The 26,983-nt window shown below is 41.7% G+C and overlaps 1 protein-coding gene across 4 annotated transcripts in view; it reads left to right on the top strand.

The window, feature by feature from the left end:
• LOC6507735 (Down syndrome cell adhesion molecule-like protein Dscam2) overlaps nucleotides 1-26,983 on the top strand; it is a 50,125-nt gene that overhangs the window by 173 nt on the left and 22,969 nt on the right. For 3 of the 4 annotated variants that reach the window (XM_014909947.3, XM_014909948.3, XM_014909950.3), the window contains exons 2-8: nucleotides 9,293-9,677; nucleotides 15,755-15,891; nucleotides 16,360-16,481; nucleotides 16,563-16,621; nucleotides 21,972-22,048; nucleotides 22,211-22,400; nucleotides 24,674-24,839. In XM_014909947.3, coding sequence (XP_014765433.1) covers nucleotides 9,626-9,677; nucleotides 15,755-15,891; nucleotides 16,360-16,481; nucleotides 16,563-16,621; nucleotides 21,972-22,048; nucleotides 22,211-22,400; nucleotides 24,674-24,839 — 803 coding nt within the window. In that variant the 5' untranslated portion in view covers nucleotides 9,293-9,625. Of the gene's footprint in view, nucleotides 1-384; nucleotides 400-9,292; nucleotides 9,678-15,754; nucleotides 15,892-16,359; nucleotides 16,482-16,562; nucleotides 16,622-21,971; nucleotides 22,049-22,210; nucleotides 22,401-24,673; nucleotides 24,840-26,983 lie in introns of those variants that run through there. The other variant, XM_032453647.2, reaches the window with a different exon arrangement.

Below are 26,983 nucleotides of genomic sequence, written 5' to 3'. Positions count from 1 at the left end.
ACCCTATCTCCGAGTGGAGAAAACGTGAAAAGGAGAGGGACAACCAGAAGAGAGACGGACCTGTTATCAGGAAAGGCAAGAGACTGCGCCGTCGCAGTCGCAGTCACAGTCGACAGTTGTTGTCAGTGTCGCAAGTGCAATTTTCGTTGCAACAGCAACAAGAGAAGCGGCAAGCGTGCGTGCCGTGTAAATAACGCTGCTTTATGTACCTACATACTACTATCTATATACAGTGTCGGCTATAAGTGTAAGCGTGTGTGAGTGCAACGTGAGCCGGCCGCCAAGACGACGGAGAAACGGAGCAAAAAAAATAGGAGAAAAAACAGAGCATGAAATTTTCCGCCAAGTATGCAACGTTGCTAAAAATCGCGCTGTTGATAATGTTGTGTCTAATGAAAGGTGCTCCATTTTCTCCTCCCGATTTAGTTTTCCCTCTGCACTCCCTCTCTCTGCTCCCTTTGGAAAGTCCCCTCCTTGCATGCTCGCAAATTGAAAATAAATTGAATTGCAACAATGTGCTAAAATCCGAAAAAAACACCTGCAACCCCTCAGTTTTTAGGTTTAATTTTTTTAGAGTTTCTGGTTGTTGTTTTTGGCTGAGACATCCTCGTACGTGGAAGTGGAAAAGTGATTTTCCTCATGAGGGAAAATTGCATGCAAATTTGTTTTAGCTGCTGATGGTTTAACGGGCGGATAAGAGTGTGTCTTGGTAATGGTTTTATTTGGAACAGTTTATTTTAATGGTGAGATGGGAGGAACCGTTTCGGTCCCGAAAGTCTTAAAGACAGTAATTTCCTAAATCTATTTTGGTTATTAAAAAAGTGTTTCATTGAGTAAAGCTACAGATTAATTTTTAACTTTGTGACTCACAATATGTTTCTTTAAATGTGCTTCATATGGCCCAAGTCCTTAGTTGATCCGCTGGCCCACCTTGGCTCATCAATAAGGCATAATGCAATCCTGCTGCCTCACTGCCTCACTGCCTCAGCTGCCTTAAGTGTCCCCCGTTCTTCGTCCTTTCCGTGTCCCCGTTGAACCCCTTTTGACAAGCTGAAGACACGTTTAGCAACGCTTTCACGTAGCACAGAGCCCCTCCCACCACTTCCCACAGCACTTCCTCGGCACCACAATCTTCTGCTCCGCTGCTGCTGGCACTCTCGAGCTTTCTGCTAATTGCCGCTTAATTGTTTGACATTTTCCCTGTATTGTGTTGAGGGCAAATGGCATTTATTTATATTTCTTTTGTGCCAGAGCATCTGGAAGACTCCTTTTGCTTCTCGGTGCTCTGGTTTCATTGCGTTTCGCATGCAAGCAATTAGTCCTGCGTGAGTCCTCCTTGAGGAACAAACGTATGTACATATGTATATTTTTCCTATTCTTTTTTTACATATATAATATAACTAGCAGTACCCTGCCACGTTTCGCTGTGGCATATTGTTGTTGCACGCATAAAAAATAAGTCAAACAAAAAAGAATAATTTTCAAATTAATTAAATTCTGTAATACTTGTGGGTATACAATATTCTTTGTTTCTCCTCCTTAATCATTCATTATTATTTCTGTATTTTAGTACATAGGTTGCTCTTCACTTAAGCACCTTGTGATACACGACATTTTTTGTTTTATTATCAGGCGCAAAAACAAACAACGCAGATGGTCTTCCGACCCGTGAACATGCCACGTATAATTGACCATGGGAAAAACATGAATGTTCTAGATTTAAACCACAAACTTTTAAGGATTGGCCTTGTGATTTGTTGATTGTCATGGCAAATGCAAGACGTATCGGAAATTGAAGTCTTTTAAATTCAAACGGCATATCGGTTGGGATCATCGGGATCCTCGGAATGAGAACTTCCTCACCTTTGAATTTTCCTATCATTATCGTAGCGTAAATTACATACATTGTTCATCAATTTACTAACCACCAAACGCGTACCGTTGCACAGTTTTGGTTGGTTTATGTTTCGAAGCATGATTACTACGGAGCCAACCTTTAGGCGTAAATTGTGCGGTGGTAAGCCAGGCACGTCCAAAGAGTTTAAAAATTCAATTGGATAGTTGGTGGCTTCATCTTCATTTGTGACGCAGTCAATAGATTTGAATGAATGCATTGTTCCAATGATCTTATTTTGAATTATGTAGTTCAGGTCATCTACATCTTTATTCTTAGCCGCTAAAATTGCTCGCTCACTCAACCATTCATTATTTTTGTAGTTAGAAATAATATTTGGAAATACATTGTTGATAAGTTCGTCTTTTGATGAGACAAAATTACAGAAATTATATGGAAATGATATTAAACCGCTCGATTCTATCTACAAAATAAAAACCAGATTCTTTAACTACATTCTATGTAAGTACAAAAATAAATACCTTAAATGTCGGATTAAAACCTCCTTCTTCGATAATGTCTGCCCCAAATGACGTCATTTGGAAACAACTATTGTATTTTCGCAATGAATATTGCAACTATTGCAAAGCAATGAATACAATGGCTCTTGTGGCGGAGTCAACACTGGCAATTTCACTTTACCATTAACGCAGCATAATCCAGGCGTTTCTCCGGAAAACTTTAATGCACCACAATACTCGCAAACAACGTCCATTTGCCCAATGCAAACGCTAGGATGCAAGCTGTAATCATTGCTGCAATCGTATCGAAACGCAGCTCGATTCAAATCAGCTAAATATCTGCGTCGCAAATTGAAATCTATTTGAGAAGCACGAAGTCGAGCCATACTATTGCGGCGCTGTTCACGTGCAATTTCTCGTTCTTCTTCAGTCCTTTCATATGCAATATTTTGTATTGTTCTTGCATTACGGCTTTGTCGGGAAAGATTCGACCGTCTTGGTCGCGGCATTATTAATTAAACTTCACTTCACTTCAATCCACTTGTTAATTATTTATTTAATAGAAATAGTTTTAATATTGATTTCAGCGCAACACAATCTTTTTGGTTCGTTGTTAAATTTGAGAGCCTGACTATGAATTTGACTTCGTTTGTAACTGACATTTTGACATTTGACATTTTCTTCTTAGCTGTCTGCCTAAATAAAAAAGTATGGGCCAGGGAGGAAAGGGAGGAACGCTGTCGAACGGGACAAAAAGTATCCTATGTCCTTCTTCTGGCTCTAAGCTACCTCCCTACCAATTTTCACTCAAATCTGTTCTTCCGTTCTTGATTTATAAGTTGTGTAACATAAAACACGATGTTCTTTTATATATATAGATGTGGAGACCGGCCGGCTAATGCAGTGAGGGCTGTATGTTGTGGGGCATACATAAAAGGTGTTGTAGTAGGAACGCGGCTGCTGGGGTGGCCTATTGATTTTATGAACGAAAATTGCAGTATGGCTCGTGAGCGTGGAGAGAAGCTGCAACTATTTTGGCCAACCGGCCGCCATGACAAACTATAAATCTGTCTGTGCCGGCATATACACACGGATCCGGAATCCGGATACTCACGCTCCACTCTGTGCGACTATATATGTGCATATATGGCTTATAGTGCAGCTGCTGCTTCAGTTGTTGTTTTTGTTTCTGTAGCCTGCACACACAAAATTTATCGATTGCCGCATACACACATGTCGCATGTTGCAGCCTCTGTTGCTGATGTGTAGTAAAAATCGCTCGTATTTCATGCGTTTCACATCGGAAGTGACCAGCAGCCACACACATCTCACACACATACTCAAGTGTACACACATGCAGTAGTAGTAGTTGTAGTAATAGTAGTTGCTTTTGCCGGCAGCCAGTTTTGGTTTATTTAAATTTTCGGTCATCGTTGCTCCCACGCTCTTCTCTTGGATTCGTTCTCTCTTTCCCATGTATGGCCTATGTATGTATTGTTGGACGGTCAGATGCAACTTACAACAGCTGCCAGCAGTGCGTATACGCAATTTTTGAATTGTCCACGCTGCGTGTGCGCAATTTGTCCCGTAAATAGCAAGATATGAAGTCGGCGAGCAAATAGCTATCATGCTTCTGCTCCTACTGACATTAATTAGAAGGAGCTGTGTAAAGGAGGAACAAGTTTCACTTTTCCAGCCCCATCACCACCCGCCTGCAACAGCCATACAACTGATCCATCATTTTCCACAAAAGTCACGTACAAATTTTTCCGGGCCAGCTCAAGGAAAGTTTCCTTCCTGGCACTTTAACCTCGAGAAAAGGGCAAAATACAGAAGCCCTTCAGGAGGAAGGGGTTAAAGTTTTCTGCAACAAATTAAGAAATCACTTTCGCCTCCATATGTGCTTGGGTATACCTCTAAAACACCCATACGTAGGGGGGAGCCTGTCAGGAGAAGTTGCCCAAAGTTGAGAAATGATATTTTGTTTGGTTGTATATTTTATTCATACTTAAACGACGGCTGCCTCATGTTTATTTATGCTGGCAAATATGCTCTTGATTGGCGGGTGACATTTTAAGCGTGGGCCCGGCTTGGCATTTCAAAATTATTGCTGTGGGACGACGGCTCATGATTGATGGGCTGCAGCACGAGGCACCATCTTTGTTGGCGAGTGCCGCAAAAGACACGCGATCTGGCGGTTCTCGAAGAGGTCGATGTTGATTTGATTGGCAGTCACTTGAACCATGGTGCAAAATAATTACAGAAATGCCTCAACTTTGGCATACAGTTCTTTCTATCCTGGAAATATCTGCATAGCCCGGCCCCTTATTTGCATTTCCTGAGCCTCCTCATAATTATTTTCCGTCGGAAAACGACTTCAACTCCTGGGCATAGTTTTTCGTTGGGTTTCCATTCGGTACATATTTAACTTAACCCAATATTCGGCTCGTTAGCCAAGTAGAAACAAAGGAGCAGCAAAGCGTAGCATAGTAACAGGCGAGGAAAAATCACTGAGCAACCAACAACTAAGGTAGCAACAAAAACAAGAAGCAAACAAGACCAGGCAGTGGCAGTAACCGAAACGTGTTGGCATCAGCTGCTATGTGGAAAAAGTTTATGACTTTAGACCCATTTTGTGTACATCCCTTCTCTCGACTTCCTCTCCGTTGAACTCAATTTTTTTTACCGGGTACTTGCCAAGAGCTTGGGTATATTCCTGTTATAGGGATTTCAAATATTAGGTCAACTATGTTAGCTGATGAATAATTATAGTTATGATGAAAAATGTTTAACATTGTTGTGGATTTTATCTATAATTTTCATAAAATTCCATTATTTACCAGGTATCTTATAGTTTATAAAAGAGTGTCCTTTTTTTTGCCCGGAATCACGGCAGCATGGACTTACCTTGGGCACCACTGGGAGAGGTCTGGCTCCTTCTTTCTTCCGTCTGCTTGGCTGCTGTTTTTAAATGATTTTTATGTGCACTTCAGTGCAAGAGGGCGGACCACTCGCCGTGCCACTACCCTCCCGCCACTATGTGGTATATATGCATATAATTTCTTGCACAATTTTGTTCCTGGCTTTTCATTTCACAGTTTGTTATGCATTTCAGCCTCTTTCCCTCTTCTGCCTTGTTTGTTTGTTGTTCATGCCTTTGCTTTATTGATTTTCTCTCCTTTTTTAGTTTCATTTCTATTTCCATTCCTGCGTTTTATTTTTTTTCGTGTGTCTGTTTCTTTGTTTGTTTGCGGCCAGCCGGTCGGCCAGTGTTACAATGCAACAGACGACAGCCGGCTGGCCATTACAATTCCAGCCCACTGTTCAGAGACCACTGTCCCCTGAATTCTGCGGCCCTGTTCCCTCGGCCCTCTTTTCCCTATTTTTTTCACCCCCTCCACCCCTATGGATTTCTTTATAAAGCCATGGCTGCCCGCCCTTTTGTTTTGCCAGCCGAGATTCCCATGCACTGGCTCTGTTTCTGATTCAGATTCTGGCCTGGCTCTTTGCATTCTATTGATTTTTTGTGCCTCCGCCACCAGAGACGCCGTAAAAAGTCATTAGCAAAAGGGGCCAGGGGGATGGAGGTGAAGATGGCAACGGGTATCGGGTATGGGGGCCGAGGCCCTTCCCGGTCCTCGAGTGCATAATGGCACAATTTAAATACGGCTGCGGAGCGGATCTGCCATGTGAATGAACCGTGAACTATGACCGGCTGTGGCAGCTTCTGGGCTGCTCTAGGGGCTTAAAGTGTTTGCCTTTTTTATACTAGATATGAAAAGGTTTTAACTTTAAAGGGGCTATTTAGATCTGTGTCACTTTTTATAAAAGTTTCGAAAATATTTTGACTTAAAGACTAGACAAATGATAACCCTTCCATCGTCCAATTTTTTAGGGGCAAGTCCCTTGAGTTCATCAAAGTGCAACCTACATGGAGGACTAAATCTAACACTAATTTGTCATACATTTTTTCTGGCTTCTTACAAGTTGTACTAGCAGGTCGCACATGTCCTCTATTTACCCACGCAAAACAATAAGCTAAAAGCCATTTGATTTTGATTTATTGGCGCACGTACGAGGGAATTGAGGGAAAGTGTGGGGCATGCAACAAGCGAAACAGACTCCAGACACGATAGAAATCGATGGCATAATGATTATCTATTAAAATAAATCACGTATTTGGCAGACGATACGACGGCTGCCATAAGGCGGAAAGTGGGTGGCAACTTCTGGGGAGACATCTGAGGAGGCATCCAGACAACCAGACCTGAACGCTCCGGAGTTCGGACCTGGCCAAGCGTTGAAGTCTATAAATTGCACTTGTCTTTGCCGTCAGGTCCCACCCCACGTGTGTGTTTGTGCCTTACTGTGTGGAAAATAAGAAGGAACAAGAGGGGTGGGTCGTGGTGGCACAAGGGCAGCCTTTAATGCATTTTCCCTTCGCAAATTGTCACAGACAGCGCCGAAGCTTCGGTAGACAACGTCAAGTGTAATATAAATAAATCGAAGCTGACTTCAAGTGTTTAAGCCGTTGGCAAAGACGCCTCGGGCCAAGAAAAAAGGTCAAAGTATGGGAAGCGATGAAATAGTAGAAGCCGCTTACAAAGGCAGCTCACAAGAGTATTCTCGCTTTGATGCAAGCAGGGCCCTCTTGATTGAGTCACAGACAAAGTTTGCCCAGGCATTAGAGACCATTTTAATGTTTAATTTGATGTACTTGTAGGTCCTTTGATATCCTTGACTTGGGTTACGAAATTTATTTTAATACAAAGGCCTATCATCGTTTATGTCCAGGCACTGGCATACAATTATACTTTTTAAACGGAATTTTATTCTTTTTAATCCATTTCTTGGCATTTAGTGCGTATACGTAATATTTTGTCACCTATATGTAGTTGCCACAAATGTAGTTTATTAAAAAGAGAATTATTTTTCCACGAAAAATGCTTGACAGAAGTTCTATATATTTGTAGTGGTCTATATTGCGTATACGTAATATTTATGAAAACGATTTTTTGAAACGACCCAGTTAAATATTTGTAATACTCCTAATAATCTATTATTTACGGAATGGATTAGAAAGAGAACGAGAGAAGAATATTAAGATATACATATTTTCTTAACGTTGGCCCACATTGCGTATACGTTATATTTTTGGCACTGAACTTTGTTTTGACATTTTGTACCTAATGTTTAGCTTTTGTTGGTTAAAAAGGACTATGTTTTTTAGCTCTTTTTCAGGTGACTTTGTTGGGCGGAACATGTTATTCTGTTCCTGCTGTCAAAGCTGCTTAGGCTGGCATTTTTGGCTTTTTTCTGTTGCATTTTAAACTAATTGCCAGCAATTTAGCAAACGTTGGCAGTGCAATGCGGCGTATGCGTAATATTTATGACTGTCTCCCTTTCCCTAGTCCCATGTCCATAGTCCCTTGTTCCCTTTCACCCTCTTGGCTCTTTCATCTCGTCCTCTCAACGTGCGTATGTGTGTGTGTGTGTGTGTGTGTATCGCTTTTCCTTTAGTCCTTTTGTTTGCCAGTACTGGCATGCCCAGTGCGCACATTTGCCGCATAATTGCCAAGTCATGATTTTTTACACACCAAGCTGAAACGGAGACAGAGAAGAAAAATACAACAAGTAACGAAGGAAATAAACGAAGCATTTTCAGCAGCCCCCCATACCCCAGGATCCCTGACTTTTCCTGCCATTTTCCGACCGTTCCAGCCATTGTCTGTTCCAGCAGTTTGCTGATGATATTCGCACTGGGCATAATTTCCATGTTGCTTAAGCGGCATTTTGTTGTTACTGCCGCTTTTGCTCCCCATTTCTGTCTTTTTTTCCGTCCTCTGCTTTATCGTTATTGACAGTTTTATACGTTTCTTTTTTATCTCTTTCGTATCAAGTTGCCGCTTCCTGTCCCTTTTGCATAGTTTCAAGTTTCGGCAAATAGCGTTGGGTTCGTGCCGCATTTTTGCTTGTCTCCTCCAGCCACTTTTTTTGCTTCTCTCTTTTTTTACAATGTCCAGAAGCTTACCTTGGGGAGTCGTCTGGCTTTGGGGAGGTCCTGTCATTTCTGGCCACAGGCAAAGTTAATGTAATACCGAAGCAAGCAATACTGCTACAATGTGGATTGAATAGGGGACGACACTCACATAGACGAACATGCGTGTTTTAGCATATTTTTGTCATATTTTGCATCCACGAGATACTTGCACTCGCAATCGCACTCAGCTGCAGCCCCAACTTCAGATGAGGATGTCAGCACTTCAGTGGCAACTTATGGCGCTCCAATTTCGCGCTGATGCATAATTTTTTCGCCTTCATCTTCTCGCATAAAAATGCGCTCAAAGGGGCGCAAAAGCCGAAACCCGGAAAAGGGGAAAACTATAGGGAGCCAGGCACCACACACAGAGCAGGAGCTCTATTCGAGGCAGTTAGGGAGGTTTCTACACTGAAACTTGTTTTAACTTCATGGCATAGTTTGTAGATTTTAACATAATTAAAAATATTTAGTTTAAAATGCAAATACTAAAGATTCTCCTTTGTTGGCTGTAATTAATATTAAATATAATTTAATTAACTTTATTTATTCAATAAATAGTTTTATGTTTTTTGTGGGTGTTTTCTGTTGTTTTGGGCTCTGGAACTGATGGAGCTGCTGCTGCCCCAAGTGGTTCAGCTGGCTTGGATGGGTGTGCGCTTTGTGGCGCTGACTTGACATGATTAATATCCTCGCTGACATGCGAATCGCAGTTTACTGAATGCCGTCGTCAAGTGAAATCAAAAGCAAAGGCAATAACTGTTACAGCGGCAGGCTTCAAGTCGGCTTTAAATAAATTCACACGAAAAAAGGGTCTCCAAACCAAGCCAAAGTTCAGGGAACTCACCCAAAAAAACCTATTAAATCTGTCATTTTTATTTTCATCCTGTTTTTTTGTAGAAATTTTTAGGAACACAAGGCATTAAAATATCCCGCCGCATAAATCTCTCGCATCGCATTCCCAATTCTAATTTCCGTGCCGCGTAATACGGAAAATGAACAAACAAAAACCGAGTTCAGTCAGAAACCATTAACATTTTTGGCTTAAATGTGCAAGTGAGAGAGGAAGAAATTAAAAACCAGAAACAAACAGAGCAACGCGCACAAAATACGAAAAGGGAAAAAGTTCAAATAAAAACAAAATCGACAGCCATAACAAACAAATCAAGCGAAATTCGGCATTTAAAATCCAGACATAAAAAATGTAATGGAAAGCATTAGTGCTCATAAAAAATGGATTTACACAGCCTTTTTAAGGCCATCCTGATCCTGTATGTCATACGAGGTGAGTATTTCCAGCCAGTTTTCCTCCATTTGGCCCCGACTCTAGTCGACAGCATTGATTCGTTTCGAATTGAATGGCATTTTCTAATGGAAATGGCCTCTCATTAATAGTTCATGGTTATGTTCCATCACAATATTTTTTTTAAGACCTGAACAAATGCGAGTTACATAAAAGTCTTACAAAGTATGAACAGTATAGTAAAAAATGTTGTTAATACTTTTTTTTTTCTCTTACCTAAATCAGCTAAAAAAATTACTTTACCAAAAAATTTCTATAATTTATAAATTGAATTTCAAGTTCTAATTACATATTTCTTACATAAAATAAAGAATTACCAGTGTTTGGTGTTATAAGGACTTTCTTTAAACGTATTACCTTCAATAAGTGAGGTATGTTAAAAAAGAATTATAATCTTTTAATTAAAAAAAAAATATATTGTAGATTTCAATAATATCTTACAAAAAGGCTTTGCTTAAAAATGACACTTAGCTCGATAAGATCAATTTTAAAATAATCGAATATCAAACAAACACCAAGAAAATAGTTTCAAAATAACAATTAATCGAAATAAATTAATATTTTAAATGAAATATGTAATTTTAATTGCTGGAATTGTCCACTTCGGGTAGCCTACAGTGGCCACCACTCAGCATCCATCTTAGCTTTGGCCACAAAGGCATGCAATTAAATTTGCCACATAAGCCCAAGAAGGAAAACGGCTGGGCAGACACGCTGTCCCTCCCCCCGAGGGTCCTGGCTGGGTTGAAAAGCGAAAAGCATTTCAATTAACGCAGCGTCGCATATCGCCGTTAATGAGCGTCCCTCGTCCTTTCGCCCAACTTTCGCGGTAACAAAAGGCGGGCGGGTGGCGAAGTTGCGGAGTTTGTGCCATAAAACTGAATTATTGAAAAGCACACGTTTCACTTTTGTTTTTGTTTGTGTTGCGTTTGCACTGCTCAAAGAAACGGAGTCAACAGCAAAAGTTTGCATGCCGAGACAGCAAAGGACGACCAGGAACGGCAGCCGCAGGAGCCGCAAGAGCAGGAGAGGCATTTGTGAAACTTTCTGCCGCTGGCGTGGCTCGACACTTCATGGCACACACACACTAACAAAGGAGGTGCCACACATACGCACGTATGGGGAGGGAGCGAGGAACTAAAAGGAACTGGCAGGATCAAATGTTAATTGCAGTTTTCGAGCCATAATTAGAGATCCTCATTGTCTAATGTGTCATGGCATTTAGCAACCGAATACGTATGTCTGCCCCCACGGCTCCACGTGATGGCGGAAAAGCGCTGAACGTGGCAAGACAGGACACATCTGCGGGGGGTAAAAGGATAATTTTCAAACAATATCACAAAAATGGAAAAGAGTTATGAAAAATATTTCCTTAAAAGAGGGGAAAAATGGTTGATTTACTTAGATTATAAGCGATATAAGCGATCCTTTAACCCTTTAGTGCTAAAATCTTTATTATTTTTCGCTCAGTGTAAATATAAACAGCCAGGTACGGACTTCACTGGCGAAGAATGGTGCTTCCCACAAAGTGAATCTGACAAGAATCCCCTGGATTCGAGTAAGACGCCTCCTACAGATGGCTACGATCCCTCAAATTCCGCTCCTGTGAGCCTCTATGCTTGTTTGGTATGCCCTCCGACCCCGCTTCACACCAAGTTCAACAACACGCCCTCGAAATGTGAATGACCTCGAATGTCACGTTTGCTGAGCGCATGAAAGCAGCGGCCAGTGGGGTGGGCCAACGAGGATTCGGAGTGAGGTCCTGGCAGTTCGTCACATCGCACAGCACAGTGCGGCCCAGCAGGAGGGCCAAGATTATGCAGCTCCTGGCTCCTGACTGCTGACTGCTATTTTATGAAACAAAAACAAGCTAGGAAGCACCAAAGCCAAAGGCAGCCGGAGAGCTTTTGTAAGGACCTGGCAACATTGTCCAAGAAGCAGACGCTCTTTGGGCTTAAGTCCAAAGCATGCAGAGCATAATCAGCTCCATCATCAGCAGCAGCAGCAGTTGCTGCAACAGCAAAAGCAATAGTAGCAACATGCAGCAGGAAAGAAAGGCCTTTAATGTCACAGTCAGCAGCAACATCACAGTGGCACAGACAGTGGCAGTAACAGGAGATTTCATCGGGGGGTTCTTGTATGAATTATAAAATATGGAACTTTGTATACATATGTATCTCTGAAAAATAGTTCAGAAGCCGAACCATCAATAGGTTTAAAAAACAACATTTGTGTAGAAATCCCCTCAGCTACGCCACTGCAACCAGCAGCTGCACCAACCCGCAGCTTACCAGATGCGAGACAAAGAGACAGAAAAAGGACTTCGAGGATGACGATGAGGAGGATGATGACGAGGACATGGCCATAGATATGGACTTGACGCTGGCAGGGGCACTGCCGTTGATCTTTTGCTGATAACTTTGGCTTTTTGAGCGAGTGGCACACAAAAAAATGCAGAATACTTCATCCCTCAGTGCCGTCAAGGAAGTGGGAAGTGTTGCTGCCACAAAAGAAGGATAAAGAGCCTCAATCACACTGACGGGCAACGCAGCTTAATTATTTTCTTGCAGAATGCATGAAATGGAAAAATATTAAAACCCAAGCAGAGCAAATGAATCTTGGGATAATGAGATTGTCGGGTCAGATACAATTCATTTGATGCCTTTTTTTGTTTTTTAAAAAGGAAATACAGATTTTTCCGTGTGTGCCCGGTGTTAGCCGGGCTTAGGACATTGAAGCTTTCAATTTGAGCAATTTTCCTGTTTTTCAGCTTGTTTAGTCAAAGCAAGTCAAGTTGGAGCAGGAAGCTCGGTGGCCCTACGTGCTCTGACCTAAGCAAATACACTTTACACTCAGGATTCCGCTTTGTTGCGCACCCAGACAGATGAAGATTTCGCTCGCAGGTCGCAGGACGCCATCCTTCGACATCGCATTAGTCGGGGCTTTTAAGCAGAAAAATGCGTGCACTTGAGGGCCACCCCCAGAATCCCTGTCCTCAATTTTGAAATCCCCAGAAAGACTTCCACCATTGCTCCGCGTCTCTCATCCGCCCCGTTTCCCCGAGACGGCTTATGTACACTGTGCTACTTTAAATATTAAACGCTGCCTACTTTTCGGCTGCCTGAATCAAATTTGTTGACTTTTTTTTAGCCTATTTCCTTTTTTTTCTGAAAAAGCATTCTTATGTTCGCCTTTTTGTGAGTTTTTGTTTTTTTAAAGTTTTGAGTATTATAATATTTCATATTTAGTATGAGACAATATTTAAAAAAATCGGTTAATGGTTACTAAAGCCCATATATTAGATTCAACATTTGAAACATTTCGAAAGAAATATTCTCAAATACAGCCAAACTTTTTTGAAAAAAATCAGGTGAAAGTGAAAATGGGAGCACGTTTCGGACCCTTTTGTATTTGTCAAGCCATTTCCCCAGTGAGCAAACAGAAGGAAGTCAGATATATAGACAGTCAAGACCAAGACGCGCTACACCTTCATCTACACCTAAGGCACCACCTACGTCCTCCAGTACACACTCCACCTCCACACACCCCACACCCATTTAAGCCATATGCAAATCAGCTTTAATGTGGCTGCTCTTGTTGTTCGGGCTTTCGTCTCTCTCGCGAAATTGCGTTTTCATTTAAATGGGGGAAAAGCGGGAAAAGTTTTTCTGATTTAGTGCTAGCGCTTTGAAGCTGCCAACTGGCAACTTCATTATTATTTGCAGACACTTTTCAAAAAGACTTTTCCGCTCGCTTTGTCCCGTCCGAGTAAACATAATGTGAATTAAAGTCGCCATCGCAGGCGACTCTTTTTCATTTCACTTGGATTTTCTTCTTAATTAAGCAAGTCTACACTCGACGAAAGCCAAGTGCTTTCATGCATCTCTCACATAGGTGGGTGTATTGTGTTTCTTTCCGTGCAACTTGGATCTGAGACAGTTGCTGTCGAGAGTCGGGGCTGCTGTTGCTCATTTGCATTTTGTCTGCTTGGCTGTCAACCGAGTACTATTCTCCTTTCTGCTTTTCAGATTTTCACATTTTCCCATTTTCCTGGCGCATTCATTTCCTCCGCCCATTGCGAGCTCCACGGCAATTTTTAATGATCCATAATAATGACGCAGTCTGCCGCTGGCAGCGCTAGTTCCATTTAGTTTTCCATTCTCCGACTTGAACATTTTCTTGCGCGTAATTGATTTCAGCCAAGAGAACTTACATTAATAAGCCAGCTTCCCTGATTGACAACTCTGACAAATGGAGACGAGACGACTGTAGCGCCGACTCCGAGTCCCAAGTCGGATACAGATGGCAGCCATTGTCCGAGATCTTCGGTATATGGTTGGTCGGCCCAGCATCCGTGGTGGCCGATGAAACGGGAGACACTTCGATGACAGTTGGAAACTCCTCTAATTAGCCGCAACTTGTCTCGGGCCTAAGACAAAGTTTTAATTGAAATCCTACCTGCAAATCTCAATCAACCCAAGGACCCACACATTCTGCAATTAAGCTGATAGAGCAAAATAAAATGAGGAGTACAAGAGGTCTTTGGATAGATAATTAAATTTTCATTAGACCGTGTCTGCTCCGGAGTAAAGTTTGTCGGGCGAAACTTTATCTTAAGTGACTTAAAAACTAAAACTGCAAATTTAATGCGCTCCCCCGTCGTCATGGGGTCGCAACTGCAACTTGCGGCAAACACTTTTTACTTTCTGCAAACATTTTGCTTTTCGTATATTTTCTACAATACTTTTTTTCCATTTTTTATGAGAGAGAGTATTCCTCCTTGTGCGGCGCATTTCCTTTGGGCATTGCAGTTGACAGCGTGTTGCCAGGCAGAGGAAAAGTGGGATGTATAACCGGAGAGGCTGGATGCTCTGGTTGGACTGGATGGGCTGGTTGCGGGGGTGGAAATAGCGATATGAAAGCGACAGGATCAGAAACAGGGGCTAGGAGGCAAGGCGGATGTGGGGAACCGCACCGAAAGTGGCACAAAAGTTTCCTACACTTTGGGGCTTTTTGGGGCTCGAGCCAGGAGGAGTCGTTATCTCCCGCCTAATGCCTTTTTGACAAAACAATTTTTCATATTATTGCTCGACTGCGGCGCTGCTGGGGTTGAAAATTGCTTACAAATTTAGTGTTGCATACTTTGCGGCTGCTGTTGTTGAAAGTGCCACAAGGAGAGCTGCCAAGTCCTGTGGCCAGGACAGGCCAACTGCCAAGATAGGATTCCTCAAGTGGCAGAAAATGATAGAAATATCTGTAAGAATAATATTTTCCATAAACCTATACACTACAAAAAGAATTTCTTTCTTAGAAGGTTGGTACAAAAAGTAACAAAATATAAGCTCCTTAAAAAGCAAAGACTGCTGCCAACCATCCTCTGAAACTTCTGAAATTCTCCATGTGTAATGGGAAGGGCGAAAGTCCATTCCTTAAATTATTCATGTGTCATAGTCAGCTCACTCGCTGCACACGAATTTCTGGTTATTTTCTGGACAGGCGGCAACGCCTCAACTTGTCCGGCCCTTCGGTCGGAGAGCTCCTGGGCCCGGGCCGGGTCTCTTAATGAATAATAAATAAGACATAAAAGCCGCATCAAAAGCAATTTTAAAGCATGGCCAAAAATTATGCAATCCTGCCACCGCTCAGCACACAGCTCAGTGAAGCAATTAGAGGCTGGCTTTTGTGGCCAGCGACCACAACAATGGCCGGCAGGTAAAAAGCAATTGTCTCCGCAGCCTTTGTTGTGGGCCAACGGCACTCACGACGCCTCATTAAAATTTAGGCCAACTCCCGTGCCATCCCGACTTTCCACTCCTGTGCCACGCCCACTTAGGCCAACTGAGGCAGAGCCAAAAGCCGCTGGCGTTCTTGCTACTTAATTTGTGGGGGGAGCGGGGCAAGAAAAGTTTCCTGGTCTAACAAAAATTGAAATTAACTTTGGCTGGTCGTGCAAACCAGAACGCCATTGTAGAGAGCCGCCATTTAATTAAAATTTTAAATTTCACCAACAAATTTCTCTCTCATTTCACCAGCAACTTTCTCTCCTTCCATTCTTGCAGCTGAGACCAGCCAAATCGTAAATGGACTGGATCTGCAGGGACCGATATTTCTTCATGAGCCACCGCACCGCGTCGAGTTCTCCAACAATTCGGGCGGCCTTATAGAGTGTTCGGGCCATGGAAGTCCCCCGCCGGAGGTAAGAGCTCCTTGGAAGTGGCAGTGCCTGGAGGCAAGGACAGGAGGAGAGCCTGGTAGCCACCTAAGCTGTGCCAAACTGGACCGACTTGACGGCTCCTCCGTGCTCCTGCCTCGCCACCATTTAATATTCCTGTTTAATTATGCATGGCTGTGCGGCATTTTCCGCTGCTCATTTCCAAGTTAATTGACTGCCCGGCAAACAAATGCTAAACGTTGCCTATACTTGGAGAAATTTTCAATTTTTATTTTTGTTTAATAATTAGAAAAAATGGTTTTATGGTTTCAGATTAAATTTCATTGGGTTTGATTTCTATCAATATACATTTTTCTAGTACACACATTGAGTTTGAGCCAATCCACCTAGAACCTGTATTAACATTAGTATATTTTTATGAATATTTTTGTATCTTGAGAGATTATTTTTTTCAGTGCACGTCTCACTCTTTCGTTTCGTTTTATCCCCCAGGTGGAATGGACACCTATCCCGCCGCAGCAGGATATGGTGTTCCAGCTCTCGAACGGCAGTATGATGTTCTATCCCTTCACGGCCGAGAAGTACCGCCACGAGGTGCATGCCACCGTCTACAGGTAAGCCTGAGGAGATTCTCTCCTCTCCCCACCACCTTCGAGGCAGATTGATTGTTAATCCTTTGTCCTTTATCCTGGCAGATGCAAACTGCGCAATTTGGTGGGCACGGTGCTCAGCCGTGAGGTTCACGTGCGCGGCGGTAAGTTGAAATAAATTTTAATTAATTTGCGAAAAACCCAACCACCAGTGAGAAATGCACAAAAAATAAAGGACTCGGAATTTATGGCCAGCAAGTTGATTTGTGCTGACGAAGTGAGTTTGGCGCTGTCGCTGCTAGCCACCATTCTGGTCTTGCTGCCGCTGTTGTCGTTGTTTTTGTTGTGGTTGTCGAAAACTTTGGCCTAATTGGAAAGTTTTTCGCGCTGCCCGGAGCCACCCAACTCCCTCCTCCATTATAAAGCCAGCTTTCCCCCAGCGTCCCCCTCTACCAGGAACCAAAGCCTAAAAGCAGGCAACGCAAGTTTTAATTACTATTGCTGCCGGCAAATGCTGTCCGCCAGGCGCCACTCCTCCCCACATCATCTCACTTCCCCTCTGCCACAGCCCCAGGCCTACTTGCAACTCCTCACCAACATTTTCCCCCAAATGGGCTCCAAACCAAGCGAAAAAAATTGTGTGCTCCGCGCTAATTTGGCGCCTCAGTGTGTGGGAATTGACTGCGGGAAGAATACCCTGATTATAAATGGATGTTTTGATTTTTTCGTGGGTTTGGAGCCAGATGAGCTTAAAATTATATTCGCTTGCACTTAAATTCATCTCTAAAATATTTCTAACAAAAAGTTTTGTATTTAGAAAGTTTTGAGAGTCATCTTCCTAAGATTTTGTTCACATTTTTTTAATAACATACTTAAAAAGTATACTATAACTAGGGAAACCTCCTTATGACTTGAGATATTTGTTATATTTTAGTGTTTTTAATGGAGAAAGAAATCTTATTAAACACAATTTTTATGTTGTTAAATTTCATACATGCAATATGTTCACTACATTATTTATTTTAATAAATTGGCTTAATTGTTTAAGAAAATTCTTAATGTTGTGGCACATAAATAACCTTTTGATAAATAGCATATTAAAAATAATAATAGCATTTATAGGAATAAATTCTCATGAACTGTTTGAGTAAATGAATTTATTATTGATTGTGGGATTAAATATTAAAAATTTATTAGTGCATTCAATATTCAACCGACATAAATCACATACTTCCAATCAATATTTAACTCTCTGGGCCATTTGTATTCAATATTCATTTTATATCGCCCCCTAAAACTACTGCTAATTCTGTCGAAAAACTTTCCCATTCTTCGCTAAACTGCATTAATGAACTGAGAGTCCAGACCCAGAGCCGGAGCCAGCCTTTGGGGCAATAATCTTGATTGCCATCACATGTCGCATAGATTTTGCGGCTCATTGGGCACTCGGACGCTCCACTTGGCCGAGAACTGAGAAAGAAAAGGGGCAAAGACGACTAAGAAACAACAATTAGCAATGACCATGAAAGATATTCCGTATAAATGGTTTCGGCCACAGAGGCCAAAGGCTAATCCTCAAAGGGTCCACTTCAGTTTTCGGGGTTGCGTTTAATTAACAGGAAGCTGGAACTGACGAAAAAAATCAAAGGGGAGAGAGCCCACGAGAAGTCAGTTCAAAGTAAAACAAATAGCACAAAGTCGCAACCGCAGAGATCTAAGATAGAGCTGGACTCACGCATATATGTATGTATGTACACATAAACAGAGACTGCACATACACAAATACATTCAGAGACCATGCGTATGGCCATGCAAAGTTCTACCATCCGGCGGCCATTTTTCAGTAGCTAACTCAACGTTACGTATACGCCATGTCCGCCGGCATATTTTATTTGCGGTCTGTCCTTCCGTTCCCTTTTCGCCCTTTCTGAGCCCTCTTTGTTTTCCGCTCCGTTTTTATGCGAGCCAGAAATTGTTTTTTGCCCCCCAGTATTTCTGGGGAGAGCTTTCCGCTTGAACAATTTGACAGCGCGTAGATTTGGCGCAAAACGTTTTGCCTAATTTGCAAAAGTTCTGGCCGAGAATCTCACACTGGCGATCTCTGCTGGCCAGTTATTCTGTTGCTAATGTGAGCCTTTTGCCTGGAAGTCGCCGTCTTTAATTGGCAGCGCTTAGTTTAATGAGGGTCCTCGCTTTCGACTTTCGGGCTGAAGGACACCACGACTGCTATGGTTAAGTGCGCGTAATTAGCGCAACTTTGCGGCAAAAACTCTTGACAAATTCTATCCCATATATATAGCCAAGTCAGGCATAAACGCAATTGCTGGTGTTTGGTTTTGTCAGGCCACAGGACATCATCCCAGTATCTTGTACCCTCCACTCTCCACCCTCTCCAGTTTCTTGGTAACAGAACTTCTGCTGACAGTGATGAATGATGCTTGGAGCCACAAAGTTGCCGCAGCCACGACTTTTCAGCGCTGACTTTTCCTGCACTTTTGCATTTCATCAAACAAAAACTCGCACACACACTTGCAGTTAGACCATGCATAGGTATCCTGTGCATGGGCGAGTCCTTGGCACATCCTCGCAAGATTTTCTGAGCAAAGTTTGTGATTGAGCTAGAAAAGTTTGTTAGCCCGCCGCCGGCTGCTTGTGTATGAAACCTGCGTAATTTGTTTCTAATTAGTTGAATGCACATTGTTGAGGACGCTCCACCTAAGACTATTCCCAGTCGCTGCTTTGAAAATTTGCAATAGGATCCTTGGTTCGAGGAGTTTTGCATATAAAAGTGCTCATTTGCCAAGGCAACGGAACTGGAAACAAAAAATAGAAGCTTCTAAAGTTTCCTCATACATAGTTGCTACATTAGTTAAATTTAAATTCAAAATTATCTGTCCAAAGTATTGTGTTTCGCTCATTAAAATAATTGTTGAAGTTATTTTATCTCTGGGGAAAAGCTCATGTTAAGTGTTTGGAAGCCAGGAATAAATGAATATTTTTTTTGTTTACTCTGCCTGTCAAATTGAATCACTCGCAAAATATCCCTACAGCATCAAATCAGAGACCCGACAAACGATAATTTAATAGCCACAGAGCCATCCGAAAAAAAATAAAAATTTTGAGGACGAGAGAAATCCGCACAATAACTGCAAATCAGCGAAGACTGGCATACCAAAGGCATCTTTCCGGCACGCACATCATAAACATAAATTCCCCCCCTTTCACTGCAGTGGCATGCCCCTTTCCCTGCCCCATCCCGGCCGGCCTGTGGCAGCTTTCCCACACACAAAACAAAACGGAAATGAATTTCCGCACAAAATCCGAGTGCAGCGAATACCGCCCCTCCTCTTTTTTTGTGTTGCACTTACTTTGTGCGGCGACTATAAACTTAGCTTTCATACTTACTTTCCTGCCCAGCTGTCCTGTTCCTGTCCTGTCTGCTGCCCCTCGGTCCTGTCCCCCATCCCCCCGCTAGACAACATTGTTGCCAGCCCCCCGCCCACTCTAGCTGTCCTTCAGTTTGGAAATTTCCATGCAAAATGCAACATGAAAGGCGAAAAAAGTTTGCCGTTCGTAAAAATAGAGAACTTTGCGCCCAAAACATAGAAGGAAAAAATAAATGCTGTCGAGGGTGTTTTGGGAGACTGGCAATACAAATAATGAAGATACAAAAACAAAATTGTACTAAACTACACTGGAAATAGATGCAGCACCACCAGTAGCACCACCACCAGCCAGAGGAATTATAATAAAATGTTGTCACAAAGTTTTCCAGTGACAACAACAAATACAGAAGCAGCGGCAGCGGCAGCACAGCAGAAAGCAAACAATAACAACAAGTTTTCAAATTAAACTTTTATCCAATTTTAGCATATTAAAGTTGGCAAACAAATGTCGAGCCAGAAAAAGCCAAGCGTGAGTGGAATTTCTGAGCGGTTCCCCCAAAAAAAAAAAGGCAGAAAAGATCCTATCGGATGTTGGCCTAAGTATCGGATCGGTTTGCCGAGGGCCAAATGGCCTAATCTATTTACGATTAGCCCTCGAAGGCGCAGGCCCCGATGAGCTCCGACAATGGAACGCACTTTACGCCCGCCAGTTGAAAATTGCCTTTGTCCGTCTTAATTAATTTGCCAACTGCCAGCTTCCAGCTGCCAGGCCCAGAGGCAACTAGACCTGACCGGCCAGGCTTTTAACTGATGCAAAGCATTCACGCAAATTTGACAGTGGGTCAGGAGCGTTAGAAAAATAAACAAAAAAGCTATATTATAAACTTATAACAGTGTTAATAGAATATCACTACCGACGGCAGTCCACGAGGTGACGACCCGCCAGCCCTGGCGTGTTGAGCATAATCAAAGCATAACGAAAATTGATAATTACTATCAACATAGATATAAAGAATATATTATATATATTTATATCGATAGAAGGTTATCTTAATATTATAAACAAATTAAATAACACATAAAAAATAACTTACAGGAAACTTATACTAAGATAAAAAACACTTTTCTAGTTTTCTTTTAGCTTAACAACAAAATATCTAAATATATGAACTTTAAAAATAGAATATAGCATACTTTAGATATATTATATATATATAATATATATATATATATATATTATATATATATATATATATATATATATATTATATAATATATATATATAATACATTAGAATATAGATACATTAGTAATGAAAAAAAATTATTAAAATATTTAATTGCCAGATTTATTAAAAAGGTTTTAAATATTAAAAAAAAAGTTCATATTAAAGTAGAATAACAGGTTTCCTAAACACAACTTTCTTATTTCTTAAAAGACGCTTCTAAAAAACACCAGTTCTCTAAAGAACCCTTTGATTTTTGTGTCATTCTAATTCACAATATTTACTAATCTTATCAAGAAGTCTTAGTTTCAGACCACTGTCCATGAATGCTTTACTTCTGTCATTGTTAGGATCCTTGTCATTCTTAATTTCGCGCTGAGCATTTTGTCCGGACACGGGCAGCGAGTAAAAAATCTTTAACTCAAATTGCCAAATCCAATTTTTTAACGGCCTTGTCGCCCTGCCCCTGCCCACACCCCTACCGAGCAACCTTTGTATAGCTGACAAACGGCAACACTTTTGTAAAGTGTCACAATGTGTTGGACATGTTGGGGCCAAAGAGTTTTTCCGGCGGGCCGAGGGATGGCTGAAGTTAATGTGCCACATATTTCGGCTGTCGCTGGCAGGAGGGAGTCCCGAGACCTTTTTTTATGCGGTCCTGTCGCATTAAAAATTAAAACTCACACAAAACACAATGCGAGGAGCAAATGCGAGGCCCTTAGCTAATAAAAACAAACTGACGAGGACAAAACATAATTGCTACGGTTTGTTCTTCGACTCGGCTGTCGACAGTCAACTTTTAAAATGCCGGCCACGGGATGTATGCGCAATATTCCAGTCAGCTATATTACGACGAAAAAGCCAAAGCAATTTACATAAAATATGCTTTTTAATTCGTTACAGTCGTCAACCAGAAGTACGCGGTCCAGGTGCACGACGAATACGTGATGACGGGCAACACGGCGGTGCTAAAGTGTCAGGTAAGCAAAAAGGTGAAACGCTAAAACATATCTGGGTATCCGGGACTTGCGGTGGGTATTCGTCAGATGTGAGCGCTAAGCTTGCCACCAAAAATTTTCATTAAATTTGCTCAACTCAGAGCGCGATTTTCGAACGGAAACTACAACCGTTTATTATCACAGGTGCCCAGCTATATGTCGGAATTCGTAATGGTCACCGCCTGGGTGCAGGACACCGGCATGCACCTATACCCGAACACGGACATCGGCGGCAAGTACACGGTGCTATCGAACGGCGAATTGTACATAAATAATGCGGGGCCCAATGATGCGTACAAAAGCTACACATGCCGCACTGTAAATAGACTGACAGGTACGTGATAATCGCATTTTCAGCTTAATCGTCCAGCTGACCGATGCATGAATTGCTCTGCCCAGAGTCCACACTCCGGCTGTGGGCTCTGGACTCTGGACTCCGGTTTGTTGGTTTAGGCCCGGGCAGCTATAATTAAGTTGAATAAATAAGCAATGAACACGGCATTTTGTGCGGCAGGTGTGCGTGTGCCACTTGGATCGACAATTAAGAAGGTCTTTCTTATGGAAATGTCCGATAGGATAATGCAGAAGCCTAGTTTGTGAGGTTCAAGTCAATGTTTTTAAGGATTTGGGTTAAATTTGTTCATTCACAGAATTCATTTTAATTTTTTTAAAATAAAGACAGTGGTATTTTATATAAAACTCTTGCAAAGTATGGGGTAAATTGAGTTTCAAGTTTAATAATCTTGAGGTAAATGTAAAATTCCTTTTGCCTTAGTTGTCACAAAATAAAAGCTTCTCTGGGCCAAAAAACATATGTAATCAAAAATGTAATTGACCAGCCACACTTGGCCATGTTTGGCCATCTTCAGTCTTGAATTCAAATAGCAGCCAACAGAAGTAGGTTTGTTCTTTTTGGCCAAAGTCAATTTGTCGTTTTGTGAATAATTTATGATGCGTGACATTCAATCGCCGGGCAAAGGGCATTGAGCTCTGGGGAGTCCTGCCTCAAAACGCTAGCTCGTCCTCGCACATAATCATATGTACAGTCTGATATATATATATATATCTGATTCTGGTTGTGTGCGCCGACAGTCAATACGTGAGATCTTTTCCAGATAAATTCTCTCCCTTATTTGAAGTTTATTGTGTGTGAAAATGCGCTTAAGCTGAATTTCTATTAGCCTTTGTGCGCATATTTCCCATCATCAATCAATACGATAAAAGCTGCCCCTTTATCCACCTTTTCGCCCCTTTGCCTTTGATTTCCTTCTTTTCAATCTTTTCAAGTCCTTGGGAGAATGTGAATGACTGTACGACTGTGTATTTGTATTGTTTGCCCGATTTATTTACAGTTCACCCTCAGTGTTTGCATCTCGAAGCTTGAATTTATATTTTCCAGTTACATTTAATAACGTGTTGCCCTGAGTTTTCCTGGCCCGAAGCCAGTTGCGGTATTCATCTCGCCAGCTATTTGCTTAATTAATCAAATTGAATCGAGAAACAAAAACCGCAAGTTGCACTCGAGTTCTGGCTAACAACGAAAATTATGAGCTGCATATTAATCTGGCCGGAGTATGGAATGCAGCCGAAACAATGCCAATTTAGGTGAATCCTCCCACAGTGCCCCTCTTTGTGGCAGCCACTGAAACCAGCTCGAGTGGCACTCATTAAAAGTGTAATATGATCCGGTGTTCCGTGGCGCATAAGTGCAGGACGGCGTGGAGTGGTGTCGGTCATCACTAATTCATTTATCAAGCTGGACGTGAACACACTCGTTTAACCCATATGCATTCGCATTAACCCGTTTCGTCTTAGAACTAAATCTTCCAATCATTCCTAACTTAAATAAATTATTACTTTCATTATAACTTTAAATGAATTAAATTCATTATTACTTTATCTAGTTTTTATTTTTAAAAAACTACTGGTTTAAATACAAAGTCCATAAGGGTTAAGGCCTACAGTTTTTGGCCCATGTAGCCTGTCTGTCGGCGCACATAATTAAAATTCAAACCAAAATTCCATTTATTTCGGACAATAACTCTAACGGACAACACAATGAGGCCGAATCGAACAATAGTTACCTTATGAACAATACAGACCATAATGAAGAATTGAGTTAGGATGGCACAGCATAACGGATGGATTACACATAGTCCTGGCCGGGATCTCCTTGGTTTTTGAGACTCCAGTTACCATAGTAGAGGCCATAGTAGACATGCCAGGCGCCCTATGCGTGTCCTGTCTGCATATGTAATAAAGGTTGCCAGGATCTGCCAAGATGAAAAAAAAATCACAAAAAAAACACAAGGTAGACTGCAAAAAAAAACAGAATAACATAGGAGGGCAGGTGGCTCGAGCAATCAACTTGATTGCTTTCATTTATTTTCAATTAATTAAAATTTATACATGTACGGTATTCGAAAACATTCGGGATCCGCAGGATATTCCGGGCACTTTTTGGTCTTGACAGGACCTGGCAGGACCCGGCGCTTTAAATCTAAGTAAATGCCATCGAGGCCACTGACAGCAGCCTTCATTTGGGCAATTTTTTCCCATATTTTCTGGTGGCTCATCCAACGTTTCTTCCCCTTTATTCCCTCACAGGTGAAATACAAATTTCCACATATCCCGGCCGCATTATTGTAACCGAGCCCAAGGGCATGGTACAGCCGCGCATCAACGTGGAGAAGCATTCGATGCGGCATGTTGTCCTTAATGGCCAAACAACGTTGCCGTGCATAGCTCAAGGACATCCGGTGCCAACATATCGGTGAGTAAAACACAACAACCATGCAAAAAAAAAAACCATACCGTACGCCAAAAAAAAAGAAAAAAAATTAAAACCCCAAAACGTGAAAAAATCAACAAAATAAAAATATCGCGAGGCATGTGCAGGACCACTTGGAACACGTGGCCGTGTCACAGGACACGGGACACAGGACACAAAACGCAGACCAGGCGATGGGTTTCGAGCTTCGTAGCCGCAGTTGGCGCGCACTTTATGACATTGTGAAATATTTAACGCTCTTGGCAAGTACAACAAAAAATGTATGGAAAAGCGAAAAAAGTGAGGCCCAGGATGTAAAAAAAAAAATCATAATAAAAATGTCAGCCAAATTGTCAAAACGTAGAACGTAAGGTGGCGGGGGAAACGGCCCTCTAGGCCGCCCAGGAATGTTGGTTTTAGGCCAAAAGCAGCAGGTCTTTTCAATAGATATCTCAACGGAAGGAGTTTAACATCTTATTTCAATAAATTATATTATAATTATGATTAGCTTACAATTAAGGGATTAAATAAATTCTTGGTCCTAACTTAGCCTTTAATAAGTGTGCTAAAGAATAAAAAGTAAAAGGTTTTAGTTTCTAGAGGGTTATGTATGTAGATCCATAGATTTTTTAAAATTCATGCTTTTTTTAAGCAACAATATCGTGCCACATCAAAGTGGTTTATTGTGGCATGTTAAGAGGCGTTTGTCTTGACTCGAGCTGGGGAATTCCCCATCGCACTGAGACACAAATCAATCAAAAGCCGTACCGCGTTTATGACCGAAAATGGCAAATTGCTTTCTGAAATGTCGTTCGAGTTTTTATCACTCCAAGGAGAAGGACACCCATATACGGGCCACTTGGCACTTGGCTCATCATGGTGATTTTCAGGCACTAAACATGCATGGTGGGTATCCCCACCCTTGTCCAAGCAGGATGCCATGTAATATGCCATTGTATTTGGCAGCTCACGGTTCATGGTTGTCCTCAGTTTTCTGTCCCCGTCTCCGCATCCGTTCTGGGCTCTCGATTCTCTGTTCCTCTGCTCTTAGCTTCGCTCTGTCCTTCGAGCTGCATGCATAAAAAATGCGCCCAGGATGTGCCACATCGCGAGTGCCTTTCATTTGATGTCGCCCGCTGCGCTGTCGAGCAAAAACCAAAAAGGAGATGCCTACACAGAGAATTATTTGAGGATATTTATACCAAAAAATATGAAATGAAAATGTAATGTGTAGCAAAATGCGTAATAGTAGTTAATCTTTTTTTTTAGATTCTAATGTTTATTAGAAATATTTGAAAAAGGGTTTTCGGTGTACCAAGCTCCAAAGAATTGCGATAGAGGCGATGAGTTTTGTTTGCAGCTGCATTGTTTTCCGACCTGGAGGTCCTGGCTCATAAATGTGGAAATAGTTGGCCATGTTGTTTCGCCACTTGGAACTGTGTGTGGGTTTTTCGGATATTTTTTTTCTGGTTATTTGAAATCACTTTTTATTGCATAGTTTCGGGCAAACGAAGCTTTTGTTTCGCTAGAAAATTCTTTTGTCTACAGGACATTTCTCCTGCTTCGATGCCATATTGCATCAGTTGTTGATAATCACTGACCATATTTCCAATTTAACAGCATTTCATATGCAAATAGCTCAGAGTCCTGGAACCCGCATACACACATATATTTTTCATACATACGAGACACGTGGGCCTGTTTGTGAGTGAGGATTCTTGGGTGTAAAGAGGCGGCAAGCTTACCCGTTCGGATTCTCGACATTTTCCATGATTTTAATTAAGAAATGCCATTCCAGGGGGAATGCACTCAAGTGCAATTAAAACCAATTTAAAATCAATAACTTTTATTGAAAAAAACGCAATTGCATGTGTCTTCCTGGAAGTGTGAGGTGCAGTGTAACGGGCGTGGACAGCCATCAAACAGATTATAACACGCGGATCAGATGAAAACGAAAATATATGTTGATTTACGCAATTGAGATATTTTCAGACTCCCTCCCCCATTTGGTCAGGATTCGAATTCCTTTTATTAAAAAACGTAAACGTGTGTATTGTATAGGCTACAGAAGAACCCTTTATTTTTAATGGAAATAATACTAAACTGATTAATTTTTAAAACAAATGAGAGTATGTTTCAATTATTTT

This window comes from Drosophila ananassae, chromosome 2R, assembly GCF_017639315.1.
Source record: "Drosophila ananassae strain 14024-0371.13 chromosome 2R, ASM1763931v2, whole genome shotgun sequence".
NCBI lineage: Eukaryota > Metazoa > Arthropoda > Insecta > Diptera > Drosophilidae > Drosophila > Drosophila ananassae.
This window is presented reverse-complemented; position numbering and strand designations above follow the sequence as displayed.